This window comes from Styela clava, chromosome 8 (assembly GCF_964204865.1).
Source record: "Styela clava chromosome 8, kaStyClav1.hap1.2, whole genome shotgun sequence".
NCBI lineage: Eukaryota > Metazoa > Chordata > Ascidiacea > Stolidobranchia > Styelidae > Styela > Styela clava.
In genome coordinates, this window is record NC_135257.1 from 13,456,777 (window position 1) to 13,472,213 (window position 15,437).

Here is a 15,437-nt window from a genome sequence, read left to right on the forward strand (position 1 = left end):
GATTTGACGCCCTCTTGTGGATCCTTTTCGGAATTTCGAAAAATTATCGTTTTTGAAAAGGGCGATTTCTCAAAAACCGCCAATAAAGGCAGCACTACGACACATTCGGAGTAAAGCAGATACCTAATAGATTTGATTTTATTATGTCAGAACAGTAGCAGCACGTTTTGACTTGGCCATATATAATACCAAACATAGCGTGTATTCAAACTTTTATAAACAATGCAGACGTAACATATTTAAAAACGGTTTGGTATTTCAAATAAATTTCCTAGATAATTTATCAAACATCTTTTTCTCTTGGACATACATATATACTATACGTTCATTAAACTTGGAATAAGTTGCGGAAAGTATAAAATACCAAAAAGCATTTTACGTCCTCTTGTGGATTTTTTTCAAAATTTCAAAAAATTATCGTAATTGAAATAGCGATTTCTCGGAAACCGCCAATAAAGGCAGCACTACGACACATTTGGAGAGAAGCAGATACCTTATAGATTCGATTTTAATAAGTCAGAACAGTAGCAGCACGTTTTGAGTTGGTCATATATAATACCAAACATAGCGTATAATTTTTAATTTTATCAACCATGTATGTGTAACATATTTAAAAACGGTTAGGTATTTCAACTTAATTTACTGGATAATTCATCAAACACTTTTCTCTCTTGGTCATACATCAAAACTGTATGTTCATTAAACTTGGAATTATTGTGCAAATCCTAAAATGCCAAAAAATGATTTGACGCCCTCTTGTGGATTATTTTCGGAATTTCGAAAAATTATCGTTTTTGAAAAGGCGATTTCTCAAAAACCGCCAATAAAGGCATCACTACGACACATTCGGAGTAAAGCAGATACCTTATAGATTTGATTTCATTATTTCAGAACAGTAGCAGCACGTTTTGACTTGGTCATATATAATTCCAAACATAGCGTATAATTTTCAATTTTATCAACTATGTAGATGTAACATATTTAAAAACGGTTAGGTATTTCAACTTAATTTACTGGATAATTCATCAAACACTTTTCTCTCTTGGTCATACATCAAAACTGTATGTTCATTAAACTTGGAATAAGACGGCGAATCCTAAAATAACAAAAAATGATTTGACGCCCTCTTGTGGATTTTTTTCGAAGTTTTAAAAAAATATCGTTTTTGAAAGGGCGATTTCTCAAAAACCGCCAATAAAGGCAACACTACGACACATTCGGAGTAAAGCAGGTACCTTATAGATTTGATTTCATTATGTCAGAACAGTAGCAGCACGTTTTAACTTGGCCATATATAATACCAAACATAGCGTGTATTCAAACTTTTATAAACAATGCAGACGTAACATCTTTAAAAACGGTTTGGTATTTCAAATAAATTTCCTAGACAATTTATCAAACATCTTTTTCTCTTGGACATACATATATACTATACGTTCATTAAACTTGGAATAAGTTGCGGAAAGTATAAAATACCAAAAAGCATTTTACGTCCTTTTGTGGATTATTTCCAAAATTTCAAAAAATTATCGTTATTGAAATAGCGATTTCTCGAAAACCGCCAATAAAGGCAGCATTACGACACATTTGGAGAAAAGCAGATACCTTATAGATTCTATTTTAATATGTCAGAACAGTAGCAGCACGTTTTGACTTGGCCATATATAATTCCAAACATAGCGTATATTTTCAATTTTGTTAAAAAATGTAGATGTGACATATTTAAAAACGGTTTGGTATTTCAACTAAATTTACTGGAAAATTCATCAAATACTTTCTTCTCATGGGTATACAACAAAACTGTACGTTCATTAAACTTGGAATTAGTGTGCAAATCTTAAAATGTCAAAAAATGATTTGACGCTCCTTGTGGATCCTTATCGGAATTTCGAAAAATTATCGTTTTTGAAAGGGCGATTTCTCAAAAACCGCCAATAAAGGCAGCACTACGACACATTCGGAGTAAAGCAGATACCTTATAGATTTGATTTCATTATGTCAGAACAGTAGCAGCACGTTTTGACTTGGCCATATATAATACCAAACATAGCGTATATTTTCAATTTTATTAAAAAAATGTAGATGTGACATATTTAAAAACGGTTTGGTATTTCAACTAAATTTACTGGAAAATTCATCAAATACTTTCTTCTCTTGGGTATACAACAAAACTGTACGTTCATTAAACTTGGAATTAGTGTGCAAATCTTAAAATGCCAAAAATGATTTGACGCCCTCTTGTGGATTCTTTTCGGAATTTCGAAAAATTATCGTTTTTGAAAGCGCGATTTCTCAAAAACCGCCAATAAAGGCAGCACTACGACACATTCGGAGTGAAGCAGATACCTTATAGATTTGATTTCATTATGTCAGAACAGTAGCAGCACGTTTTGACTTGGCCATATATAATTTTATCAACTATGTAGATGTAACATATTTAAAAACGGTTAGGTATTTCAACTTAATTTACTGGATAATTCACCAAACACTTTTCTCTCTTGGTCATACATCAAAACTGTATGTTCATTAAACTTGGAATAAGACGGCGAATCCTAAAATAACAAAAAATGATTTGACGCTCTCTTGTGGTGTTTTTTTGAAGTTTTGAAAAAATATCGTTTTTAAAAGGGCGATTTCTCAAAAACCGCCAATAAAGGCAGCACTACGAAACATTCGGAGAAAAGAAAATACCATATAGATTTCATTTCATTATGTCAGAACAACAGCAGCACGTTTTTACTTGGCCATATATAATACCAAATATAACGTGTATTTACAATTTTATAAACAATGTACACGTAACATATTGTAAAAAGATTTTGTATTTTAACTAAATTTACTGGATAATTCATCAAACATCTTTTTTTTTGGACGTACACCAATAATGAACGTTCATTAAACTTGGAATAAGTTGCAAATTGTATAAAACAACAAAAAAATGACTTACGCCCCATAGTAATTTTGTTTAATATCTCGAACATACCGTTTTTGGAGTGGCGATTTCCACAAAACCGCAAATAAAGGCAGCACTATGACACATTCGAAGAAAAGCAGATACTCCATAGATTTAGTTGAAATACCAAACCGATTTTAAATATGTCACATCTACATTTTTTAATAAAATTGAAAATATACGCTATGTTTGGAATTATATATGGCCTAGTCAAAACGTGCTGCTACTGTTCTGACATAATGAAATCAAATCTATAAGGTATCTGCTTTACTCCGAATGTGTCGTAGTGCTGCCTTTATTGGCGGTTTTTGAGAAATCGCTCTTTCAAAAACGATAATTTTTCGAAATTCTGAAAAGCATCCACAAGAGGGCGTCAAATCATTTTTGGCATTTTAAGATTTGCACACTAATTCCAAGTTTAATGAACGTACATTTTTGTTGTATACCCAAGTAAAGAAAGTATTTGATGAATTTTCCAGTAAAATTTAGTTGAAATACCAAACCCTTTTTAAATATGTCACATCTACATTTTTTAATAAAATTGAAAATATACGCTATGTTTGGAATTATATATGGCCTAGTCAAAACGTGCTGCTCCTGTTCTGACATATTAAAATCGAATCTAAAAGGTATCTGCTTCTCTCCAAATGTGTCGTAATGCTGCCTTTATTGGCGGTTTCCGAGAAATCGCTATTTCAATAACGATAATTTTTTGAAATTTTGAAAATAATCCACAAAAGGACGTAAAATGCTTTTTGGTATTTTATACTTTCCGCAACTTATTCCAAGTTTAATGAACGAATAGTATATATGTATGTCCAAGAGAAAAAGATGTTTGATAAATTATCTAGAAAATTTAGTTGAAATACCAAACCGTTTTTAAATATCTTACGTCTGCATTGTTTATAAAAGTTTAAATACACGCTACGTTTGGTATTATGTATGACCAAGTCAAAACGTGCTGCTACTGTTCTGACATAATGAAATCATATCTATAATGTATCTGCTTTACTCCGAATGTGTCGTAGTGATGCCTTTATTGGCGGTTTTTGAGAAATCACCCTTTCAAAAACGATAATTTTTCGAAATTCCGAAAATAATCCACAAGAGGGCGTCAAATCATTTTTTGGCATTTTAGGATTTGCACAATAATTCCAAGTTTAATGAACATACAGTTTTGATGTATGACCAAGAGAGAAAAGTGTTTGAAGAATTATCCAGTAAATTAAGTTGAAACACCTAACCGTTTTTAAATATGTTACATCTAAATAGTTGATAAAATTGAAAATTATACGCTATGTTTGGTATTATATATGGCCAAGTCAAAACGTGCTGCTACTGTTCTGACATAATAAAATCGAATCTATAAGGTATCTGCTTTTCTCCGAATGTGTCGTAGTGCTGCCTTTATTGGCAATTTTTGAGAAATCGCCCTTTCAAAAACGATATCATTTTGAAAATTCCAAAAAAAATCCATAAGAGGGCGTAAAATGATTTTTTCGGTATTTCCTACTTTACGCAACTCCTTCCAAGTTTAATGGACGTACAGTATGTATGTATACCAAAAGAAAATGATGTTTGATAAATTATCTAGTAAATTTAGTTGAAATACCAAACGGTTTTTAAATATGTTACGTCTGCATTGTTTATAACATTTTGAATACACACTATGTTTGGTATCATATATGACCAAGTCAAAACGTGCTGCTACTGTTCTGACATAATGAAATCAAATCTATAAGGTATCTGCTTTACTCCGACTGTGTCGTAGTGCTGCCTTTATTGGCGGTTTTTGAGAAATCGCCCTTTCAAAAACGATAATTTTTCGAAATTCCGAAAAGGATCCACTAGAGGGCAAATCATTTTTTGGCATCTTAAGATTTGCACACTAATTTCAAGTTTAATGAACGTACAGTTTTGATGTATGACCAAGAGAGAAAAGTGTTTGATGAAATTTAGTTGAAATACTTAACCGTTTTTAAATATGTTACATATACATAGTTGTTAAAATTGAAAATGATATGCTATGTTTAGTATTAAATATGGCCAGATCAAAACGTGCTGCTACTGTTCTGGTTTGGTGAAATCGAATCTTTAACGTATCTGCTATTCTCCAAAAGTGTCGTATTGCTGCCTTTATTGGCCATTGTCCGAGAAATCGTCACTCCAAAAACGGCATGCTTGGGAAATTGAAAAATTATATATAGGTTGTAAGACATTTTTCACTTTTTCATACAATTTGCATCTTATTCCAAGTTTAATTAACACACAGTATCGGTGTTTGAAAAAGTAAGAAAACGGAATATTACGATATTAGGTGAGTTTATTTGAAATACCAAACCTTTTCAAAATATGTGAACATCTACGCTATTCAAATATTTGAGATATACGCTAGGTTTGGTATTATAAATGGCCAAGTCAAAACGTGCTGCTACTGTTATGGTATAGTGAAGTCGAATCTAAAAGGTATTTGCTTTTTTCCGAATGTGTCGTAGTGCTGCCTTTATTGGCGGTTTTCGAGAAATCGCCCTTTCAAAAACGATTATTTTTCGGAATTCAGAAAAGAACCCATTATAGAGAGCGTAAAATGTTTTTTTTTTTATTTTAAACTTTCCCAATTAATTCTTAGTTTAATAAACGTACAGTATTCATTTGTGACAAAGAGAAAAATATATTTGATCAATTTTCCAGCAGCTTCAGTTGAAATACAAATCCCTATTAAATTTGTTACGTCGACAATGTTTATAAAACTGAGAATACACGCTATTTTGGTATTATATGTAGCCGAGTCAAAACATGCTGCCACTGTTTTGTTATAGTGAAATCAAATCTATAGGGTATATACTTTTTCCGAATGTGTCGTAGTGCTGCCTTTATTGGCGGTTTTCGAGAAATTCCCCTTCCAAAATCGATAATTTTTCAAAATTTTGAAAAGAATCCACGAGAGGGCGTAAAATATTTTTTTGGTATTTCATACTTTTCTTCTGCAACTCATTCTAAGTTTAATAGACGTACAGTATTAATGTGTGACAAAGAGAAAAATATATATTTTATCAATTGTTCAGCAAATTTAGTTGACATACAATTCCTTTTTAAATTTGTTTCGTCCACATTGTTCATACGCTATGTTTGGTATTATATATGGCAAAGTCAAAACGTTCTGCTACCGTTCTGACATAATAAAATTGAATCTATAAGGTATGTGCTTTTCTCTGAATGTGTCGTGATGCTGCCTTTATTGGCGGTTTTTGAGAAATCACTAATCCAAAAACGATAATTTTCGAAATTCTCAAACTAATTCAAGGGGGTGCGCAAAATTTTTATTACTACTTTATACTTTCTGAAACTTATTCTAACTTTAATAGACGTACAGTATTGATGTGCGACAAAGAGAAAAAGATATTTGATCAATTATCCTGCAACTTTAGTTGAAATACAAACCCTTTTTTAATATGTTACGTACCTTTGTTTTAAAAATCGAGGAATATACGCTATTTCTGGTATTATATATGGCCAAGTCAAAACGTGCTGCTACTGTTCTGGCATAATAAAATCGAATCTATAATGTATGTGCTTTTATCCGAATATGTCGTAGTGCTGCCTTTATTGGCGGTTTTCGAAAAATCGCCATTTTAAAAACGATAATTTTTTGTAATCCAGGACAGAATCCACTAGGAGTCGCAAATGATTTTTTGCTGTTTTATACTTCCCGCAACGTATTCCAAGTTTAAAAGATGTACAGTATTAATGTGTGACAAAAAGAAAATGATATTTTATCCATTATCTAGCAAATTTAGTTGAAATACAAAATCAATTTTAAATTTGTTACATCCATGCCGTTATTAAAATTTAGATTACACGATATGTTTGGTAATATATATGGTCAAGCCAAAACGTACTGCTACTGTTCTGTTATAGAAAAATTGAATTTATATGGTATCTGCTTTTCTCCAAATGTGTCGTGGTGCTGCCTTTATTGGCGGTTTTCGAGGAATCGAGGTTCCGAAAAGGATAATTTTCCGAAACTTTGTATTTGCGGAATACCTGAAAACTCATTTTTCGCTTAGTTAGTCTTTTTTTGAACACTATTTTCTTGTTAAATTTAATGTAATCATTCAGTTTAAAGATTTTTCATCTATTTTCGTGACAATATTATATTTTGATCAGCATTTTCAATTTTCATATTTACCTATAAGTGAACACTATATGCGCGTGGAACCTATATTCAATGTGTAAAAATATTCTGGCTGAAAGTGCTGCTAGCTTCACAGTGGTATACCATACGGTCCAGCCATATTAATTGGAGACTTCTGGAGAGCGAGAGAAACTAAGCTTGTATCCAGCTATAATTCTTTTGACTTAGGTCACTACCGGTACTGTACTACTGCTGTACTGTCAGTGTTAACTGGAGTTACAGGAGTCCAAATACTGAAATGATTTAAAAAAGCAGCGCAGCTCGCGTTTCGAAAGCCTGATATTGGCTTCATCGACTTCAAAGTGAGATCGACATGGCCAAATGCGCCCTCTAGTTTTGCGCTTGTAGGAAGGGATATCAAATGGAAATCTCAATGCATGTTTTTCCACAATTTAGAAAACAATTATTCCATGCTGAGAACCGATCGTATTTTTTTATTTCGCAATCTGTTTCTGAATAGCAATAATTGTTTTTTCATTGTTTGGTCACAATTAATTTCAAACAAATTTATTTATCGCCATATTTAAACTGCATGATTGCTCTTTTCTTGTCATTGTTGTAAACTGCTTGTCTGAGGAAGTCTGATTTTGGTCAGACGAAACGTTACAGAAATATATTTGTGTTAGTGTGCAGCAGGACTCTTGAATTGCATATTAGAAAACACGTGTGATATTTAAAATAAAACTACATTTTTTGATTTCAAACAAACGCATTGAACTCTTCTAGTATTAAAATTAAAAGTAATGAGAAAAAAATCTAACAAAAATTATGGAGTCGAAATACGAGTTATACTTATCTTTTGAATCATTAGCACTATTTGCAAATTTGTTGCCTGTGATAAGTTTTATAAAATTCTATTGCTCAAGAGATCCTGACGCAAATGAGCATGTGCGTTGATGAAGGAATATAATCTACGAATCCTATTTACTGACAAACGTCTTGAATAACACGCTTACATAAAATGCAAGTTTATATTCAATTTTCATAATAAGGACACAAACAATGTAAAAGGGTGAGTAAGTTTATTCCCGATGCGCTCTTATGCAAAGCAAACAAAGATTAACATAAAAATGTGAAGGCAGTTATACTTGACATGAACAAAATAAAATATACAATAACAAAGCTTGTTTGGTCAAAAAATTTGTCAATTTGCCAGCAAGTGCCATCAAATGATCATGTCCAGAATTTAGCAAAAGCTCAACAAAGAAAACCGCTTTCAAGATAAAAAAAAAAAAAGACAAAAACATTGAATATATTCAAGGTGAAAACTTCAGATCAAAACATGTTTAAAAAAACATTAGTTCAATGAAAGGGAAAATCAGGAAGGTTCATGGAAAGAAGGAATATATAAGTCAATTTAGAATAATCAAATTCTAGAGAATATGCAACTAAATTCATAGTAAGGTGGAAAGAAAAAACATCAGCATCAGTACCCACCAGACAACTACATTTAGAACATTCTTAGACTGTAGAAATTTTTTAGGGACAGTTATACTTACAAGTTTTTTGTGCCCATTCGACAAGACTGCCATTTAATGATTGGTTCTTACAATAGGTTCAATGATATCTAACACAAGATGACAGTGATTAAATGTGTTATAGCATGCTAATCAGACACACTTAAAACTAGATACATTAAATGAATGGGGCAACATTTACACGAATATATACAAAACACAATGATAAAATGAACGCACCAAATGATTACATTGCTTGTATAATTTGACAAAATATAGTAAGAGCTCATGAAAGAACAGAAAAGACCAATATTAGAATCCTACATATCATGTACTCCATGCAACAAAATTCAGTTACTTCAAAACAATTAATAGTTGGTAACTGTCTTCAACCGAAGTAAAGTATTATAAAACAGAAAATCATTTGGATATGAACATTTGCAAAGTTACTTCTAATTTTCAATTCATTTGGTAGCAAACTAGCCAATAATTAATTAATATCACACTTTGATAAGAAGAGCGCAGGCAGTAAAAGATGAGCTTTCGCCATTGTTATAGAGCAGTAGCATGCAAAGCAAAGAATTTAAACTTTTGTTAAAAATTCTCATCGTCTAAAATCATAGATCGCACTGCTGCGGACAGCTTTGTTCTGTTTAGCTTGATTATTTATTTCTTTTGCAAAATCATTGTAGTGAGAGGGATCAGCTTCAAACAACGGAGCAGATTTTGCAGATGATGTTGTGCTTGATGAAACAACTGTTGTGCTGAGTGACGTCTTTCTTGAATGATTTGCTGGGGCGCTTTTAATAGAAACGGCATCATCCTGTTTCTTAGGTGTTTTTGTACGCGGAATACGAGCCTTCTTTGTAGCACTAATTGGTGTTCGGAGCCTGGACAATGGGGGCTTTCCTGCGAGATAAAATAAGGAATAATCATAAATTGCTCAGATTTTAACAGCAAAATGAGCCACCTGTAACAGAAGTGTTTTTTCCGAAATGCTGTAACTATACACAAATTACCTGAAGGTGAAAGACAAGTAGCTGCAGTCCTATTTATATTAGTAGTATGATGTGTGAGCACACTGCGACATGTATTATCCAATCCACCTCGCCTTGCCTTCTTTGGATCCGTAGGAGTTTTTAGTATTGTGGTTGTGCCGATAAATCTACGCTTAGTTGGTGTTTTTGGAGTACTACCGTAAACCATCTCTGATTCCATTTCCTGATAAATGGTAATAAATTCATATGTGAAAAAGAAATTCCTGATACATTGCTTTTGTAAAATCGTTTTGAATGATTTAAATATTTACGGTACCTGTTTTTTCTTTACTAGCCTTTGGTATTTTTCATTCTCCTTGCGTTGTTCACATGCTTCCCATTGTGAATGAACATATTCACGAAAAGCGATTCCTTCAACTAAAAATCTACTTCCACATTCTTGTTCCCATCTATGAATATTTAAATGTGAAGAGTCAAAAAAAAAAAAAAAAAAAAAACATGAAATATTCATTTTATAACAGATACAAAAAAGTTAAAAAAAAAACTACGAACCTGTCAATATCTTTAAAAAGCTCTTCTTCAATTTTAGGTAGTTGTTTATGAATCTTCTTTCGTTCTCTTTCCTCTTGCAACAAATTTCCACCACGATTTGCATACCTGAGTACATATTCAAACAATGATAATATATATTGATTCATGTTCAGTACCACAGCCACTCACTAATCAATATTATGATATGTCAAATTTTATCATCGAGTAGTGTGAACTCACAGTTTCAAACAATATGCAATGGGATAGTAGCATCTTGTAAATTTACCAGGTAATTTGCTTTGAAGCAATTATTTCTAAAATTTTCGAATGGAAGTAATGTGTACATCAGTCAATTCGTGAGCATTGAGAATAAATGCTGATTTTCTATGTGTAACACTTATTTATTGTGCAACGCAGATCAAAGGTTTTACAGTACCATCAAGATGAAGATATTTGTTCTATGCCATGCACTATTTAAATTGTTTGTAAATAGATCAGGCTCAATAAAATTTATTACCTGTTCACATCTCTTGCTTTAGATTCCAAATCCAGCATTCTATAAAATAATTGTTGCCACTTCCCAACATTAGAAAACATTTCCTTATGCTCCTCATAATATGCCTGAGTATAAAAATGAATTTTGCATTACAAAAAAATTCAAATCTTGACGAGGATGTGAACAACTGCCCAGTTTCCTAATTGAAAATTGCCAAATGTATAACACAAATATTCTTGACAGTTGGCACACAATGAACTAATAATATTTATTGTATATTGATATTAAACTGCACCCTTACCAAATATAAACATACAAGCATTGCCTTACCCAGCTCTACATTTGCCAATGGTACAACTTGGCCATTTGTACTCTTACCATTACTCTTCTTAGCACTATGGTTCAAAAACAACTTGAAAAACTACTTAAGAGTTAACCCACATATTAAGCTATACGTCAACTTTGGCGAGGAAATAAGGAAATCAGTCAAAATTAACCATCTGGTTTCGCACCGCACAATAGATGGAAAAAGGTGGAACTTTTTTCGAGTATTTTCCGAGTTTTAGAATAATTTTAATGAATGATGAATAGAAATCCCCCTACCTAATATAATAAATAGCGATGGAATCATTATCTGATATTTCAAAATATACTTTTGCAAGCCATTGATTCCTCAATCAATTGGCGTCGGCTAGTAATTTTTTCACCACTAGAACACACCATATAAAACCCAAAATTTGTCTTGAGGAGAAAAATAGAAAATTATAAAAATTAAGATAGGAATAAAATGCACAATTTATACAAACATGCAATCTGGTAAGTTCCTCCTCATGTAAATTTAACAATTCTTCTGTGTATGATTCCTCATAAGCTGGTGAGAATGCATGTCTCTGATCTTTACTGTAGTAGCATTTATCCCACAATATCGCTATGTCTGATCTAGAACGTTCTGTTAGTTTTTGAATGTTTGCCCGTTTCAATTCCTCCAATTTGAATAATTCCTAAAATTTAAAAAGTATGACATTTCAAAGTTAGGCATGAGAAGTCAGGTTATCCAAGACAGGAGTCTTCAGAACTCGGTAACAGGAATTTTGTTTGTCATCAAGTTCAATATTAAATTTCTTAAACTAAGGTGTTGAGCACCATATGTTTTATGTAGCTTAAACAGGATGTAAAATGCGACTTGTGTTAAAGTAATAAATTGGTAAACATTATAATTTTTGGACACCTATGGATCGTTTCGTTATTATATTGTTGTTGTTCTTAGAATTTTTCTTCCTATCGTTATGAAAAAAATCGCTTCTCTTTAATTACTAGATCAATTGCTTTGAAATTTAGTTCAGTTGGTATTTCAATTCACATTGAAACTGAATTATAAAGAATGGATCATCGCCATAGGGAAAAGCTGGGACAATCCCTGATACAGGTACCATATTGGTAAGTTAAAGCATATGATATTTCCCTCCATATGATTGAGCACAGCTCTCTTGTTTCAATTGTATTGGTTTAGAACAGGGTGGTCCAAGGTTGTCGCCTTCGCTGGCCACAAAAATATTTTTGGATTGTTCGCAGGCCACAATAGCGTCAGAAATATGTAAACAACAAACACTTTTATCGTGCAAACGATTGATCATCGTTTGTCATTTATCGAGTTAAATCATACAAAATACGCCAGAAAAATCACTGAAACATGCGAAAGTTTTTATTCTCAGGCCATAACATTAATATTTATTTATCATATTCAGTTATTATAACTGTTGGAATATATTTCCAACCAAATAGATAGAAATCCAGTGAACAATTTGGACTACCCAGTACCCAATCACACTCAATTCAACTTTGCTAGCTGTTTCAGCTAGCCGTGAGCCCGTGACACTAGTCAATTCAGTGACATTAGTGTAACAAGATGTCGAAAAGATTTTCTGTTATTTATATGACGAAACATCAAATGCGATTTTTCGATTACTCTTCAGCACAGGCAACACAGGCCACAGATAATGACGATGCGGGCCACATGTAGCCCGCAGGCCTGGGTTTGGACCACTCTGGTTTGGAATGTTCATAATAAATACCATGGAAATGGAAGTCTTCAAAACTAAGTGAGCACAATTCACTTTTCGTTGGGGAGACACCTAAATCAGTGATTTTCAAACAGTGTCCCACAAAATGCTGGTGGTTCATGAAAGACCTTCAGATGTTACGTGTCATATGATTTGAATTGAACTTTCGTCTAGTGTTATATGGTATAAAAAAGTGTTCCGTGGTTCAACGAAGGTTGGGAAATACTGCTTTAAAATATCCTACCTTTCTGAGTCCTTCAATATCGCTAGGTTTGATTCCCCGAAAACAATCTCTGACAGATTTTCTTTCCTTTTCATCAATCTCTAAACGTTCCCATAATTGTTGAATTTGTGACCACAAGCCTTGAACAACCAACTCCATATCTGTTTTCTTTTTACTTAATTCTCTGTGCAAATCAGCCAAGTCATCCATCTTGTTTGTTGATAAAGCAAATGAATCCTCCATCTCCGTAATAAGATCCTGAAATATCAAAAAAATTATATATATATATATATTGCAATTAGTAAATCAGACTTCACTACTATATAAAAAGTAGTATTGTACAATCAAATTGAAATTGCTGAAAAAATTTATTATACTGATTATCATGGGTTGAAATTGAAATACTCTGTCAGATCTATGGTCCAACTACACATGTTCACCAAGAGTACATCAAATTTAGTCAGTTGTACTAGCACTTATTCCGTTGGGTCCTTTTTGACAAAGTTAAGCTTAGGTTAGGATTCCCATATTTATCCTAGGGAAAACAAAAACAGCTTCATCATATGATAAACTTGACCGGTTACCAGACCATGTTATGGGAATTGTTCATCAGTTATTTGCTTTATGTACACAGACTTTGGCTATTTTTAAAAAGTCCTATACGGAACAAACTATATCTCAAAATAGTAAATACATAAATTATTTTGCAATAAAAATCATATTTCTCAGCACAATTGAGTATATCTCATGTGTACCTGTGCAAAAGATGTTTCAGGAACTAATTCTAATTCATCATAAAGACAAACAATTTGTGATTTTTTAGTTCGATAAACTTTCCATCTTCTCTTTTTCTCTTCCTCCAGTGTATTGATATGTTCCTAAATTGAATTTTTTAAACTAAGTTAGGTAGTTTAATAATAAGTGCTAGAGCAGTGTCACAGCCAAATTTTTTCGCGATCCTCAGGAACTTTATTAAGATGTGCTTGCATATTCTCATACAAAAGATCGAATCGTGTCAGTAAGTACTGTTCCAACTTTGATCAATATTTTGTTTTACCATGAGCCAGATTTTTCAATGAGATGAGTGAAGGCAAAAGAAAGGAGAATAAGTAAGGCTAGTTATGACAATAATAGGTAATAGGTAATGTGAGTCGGGGATCAGGTTGAAGAGCCCTGTGCTAATGTATTAACATGTTCCTAATTTGAATTTTCAGCCGAGTTACTTTAAATATATGTTCTAGAACAAGCAAGACAGGAATTATTCTGTTTTCAATTTAGTGAATTTTTTAACATTCTAATCATGGAAAACATGAACCAATAAACACAGAGCGTCAGGCAAATGTAATGAAGTTCACCACTGCAAAATTTCTTTCATAAAATAAAATAGAAACCTTTAATCCTGTAAGCTGTTCATCACTTGGTATTGAATTTGTAGGGACATAATATGGTGTTGAACATAGTTGGTCACATAATTTCTGTTCTACTAATTGTAATTCCTTCAATACTTTTAGTCTTTCGTGTTTCAGTTTCTTCAGTTTGTTTAGTTCAACTCTATAAAAATTAAACATTTAAGTAAGGATTAAGTATTTTAAAAACAAGCGACTACTAAAATAGTTGAACACATATCTTCAAGAGATATTTCGTAGGATAAATAATTCTGAGATTTCAAAATTCAAGAGAATCAAATCAAAAGGCTTATAAACCTGAGTTCCTTTTCCTGTTGCATGATTGTTATACCAGCAGTAGATGTAAAATCAGGAAGAGATAACTTTTCAGAAATGTCTGTTATTTCATTTCGGTATTTCTCAATACTTTCTAACATTGTCTTCTTCAAATGTTTTTCTTCATTGACCATCCCAGCAAGAAGGTTTTCAATATGTAATGCGACAGTAGATCCTCTTATTTCTATCTGTAAAAAAAATGAATCAAAAATTTAGGAAAGTACATCCCTTTTAATTTAAAGCGAAGTAACATTAAGCATATCCGACTTCAAATATAAGTCTGAAAATAGGAGAACACATTTATATCTACTCTGTTCCAATCAGTTGCCCACCCAAGCTGTCAAGCAGTAAAATGAAATATACCAAACAGAAGCATCGATAGTTCTAAATTTGGCCCTGATAATGCAATTTATTATAAGTTATGGTTCATTTATCAAATATAATAAGAACAATCAAGTACCAGAATTAAAACCCTTACCTGCTCATCTGGAATGCCAATTTCATCCCATATTTCCCGCAACAAACTCATAGTTGTATTAAACTTCCGCTGCAGATCCATCTGCATGACCTCGCTTTTGCGCGGCATGTTGAAATTATATTAATGCCAATTTAATTATTTTGCTTGGTGAATATAAAAACAAACAATGTTACTTTTATCAAAAAATGCTGACTAACTAGATAAATTCTGGCCCAATGCTAAATATTACAGTATTATAATATTACCGGCAGGTTATAGACTACTGTTATAACCAAACTTTGATCTATAAAATCCAGAAAATCATAAGAAAAAATTTTGCAGAAAA

At 32.4% G+C, this 15,437-nt stretch overlaps 1 protein-coding gene across 1 annotated transcript; it reads right to left on the minus strand.

Moving 5' to 3' along the window:
• Nucleotides 1–8,153: 8,153 nt before the first annotated feature.
• LOC120345894 (protein regulator of cytokinesis 1-like) lies at nucleotides 8,154–15,272 on the minus strand. Its single transcript, XM_039415479.2, has 11 exons — nucleotides 15,113–15,272; nucleotides 14,617–14,822; nucleotides 14,305–14,464; nucleotides 13,669–13,791; nucleotides 12,935–13,171; nucleotides 11,437–11,631; nucleotides 10,652–10,755; nucleotides 10,156–10,260; nucleotides 9,920–10,052; nucleotides 9,625–9,826; nucleotides 8,154–9,514 (listed from the first exon to the last, which is right to left on the minus strand). The coding sequence occupies exons 1-11, from the start codon at nucleotides 15,218–15,220 to the stop codon at nucleotides 9,210–9,212; spliced, it is 1,878 nt and encodes a 625-aa protein (XP_039271413.2). The 5' UTR covers nucleotides 15,221–15,272; the 3' UTR covers nucleotides 8,154–9,209.
• Nucleotides 15,273–15,437: the final 165 nt, after the last annotated feature.

Coding starts and splice junctions, on each gene's coding strand:
- LOC120345894 (XM_039415479.2), bottom strand. CDS start 15,220: ATGCCGCGCAAAAGCGAGGTCATGCAGATGGATCTGCAGCGGAAGTTT. Junction 14,465..14,616: donor CAACAGGAAAAGGAACTCAG/GTTTATAAGCCT, acceptor TAATTTTTATAG/AGTTGAACTAAACAAACTGA. Junction 11,632..12,934: donor ATATTGAAGGACTCAGAAAG/GTAGGATATTTT, acceptor TTTAAATTTTAG/GAATTATTCAAATTGGAGGA.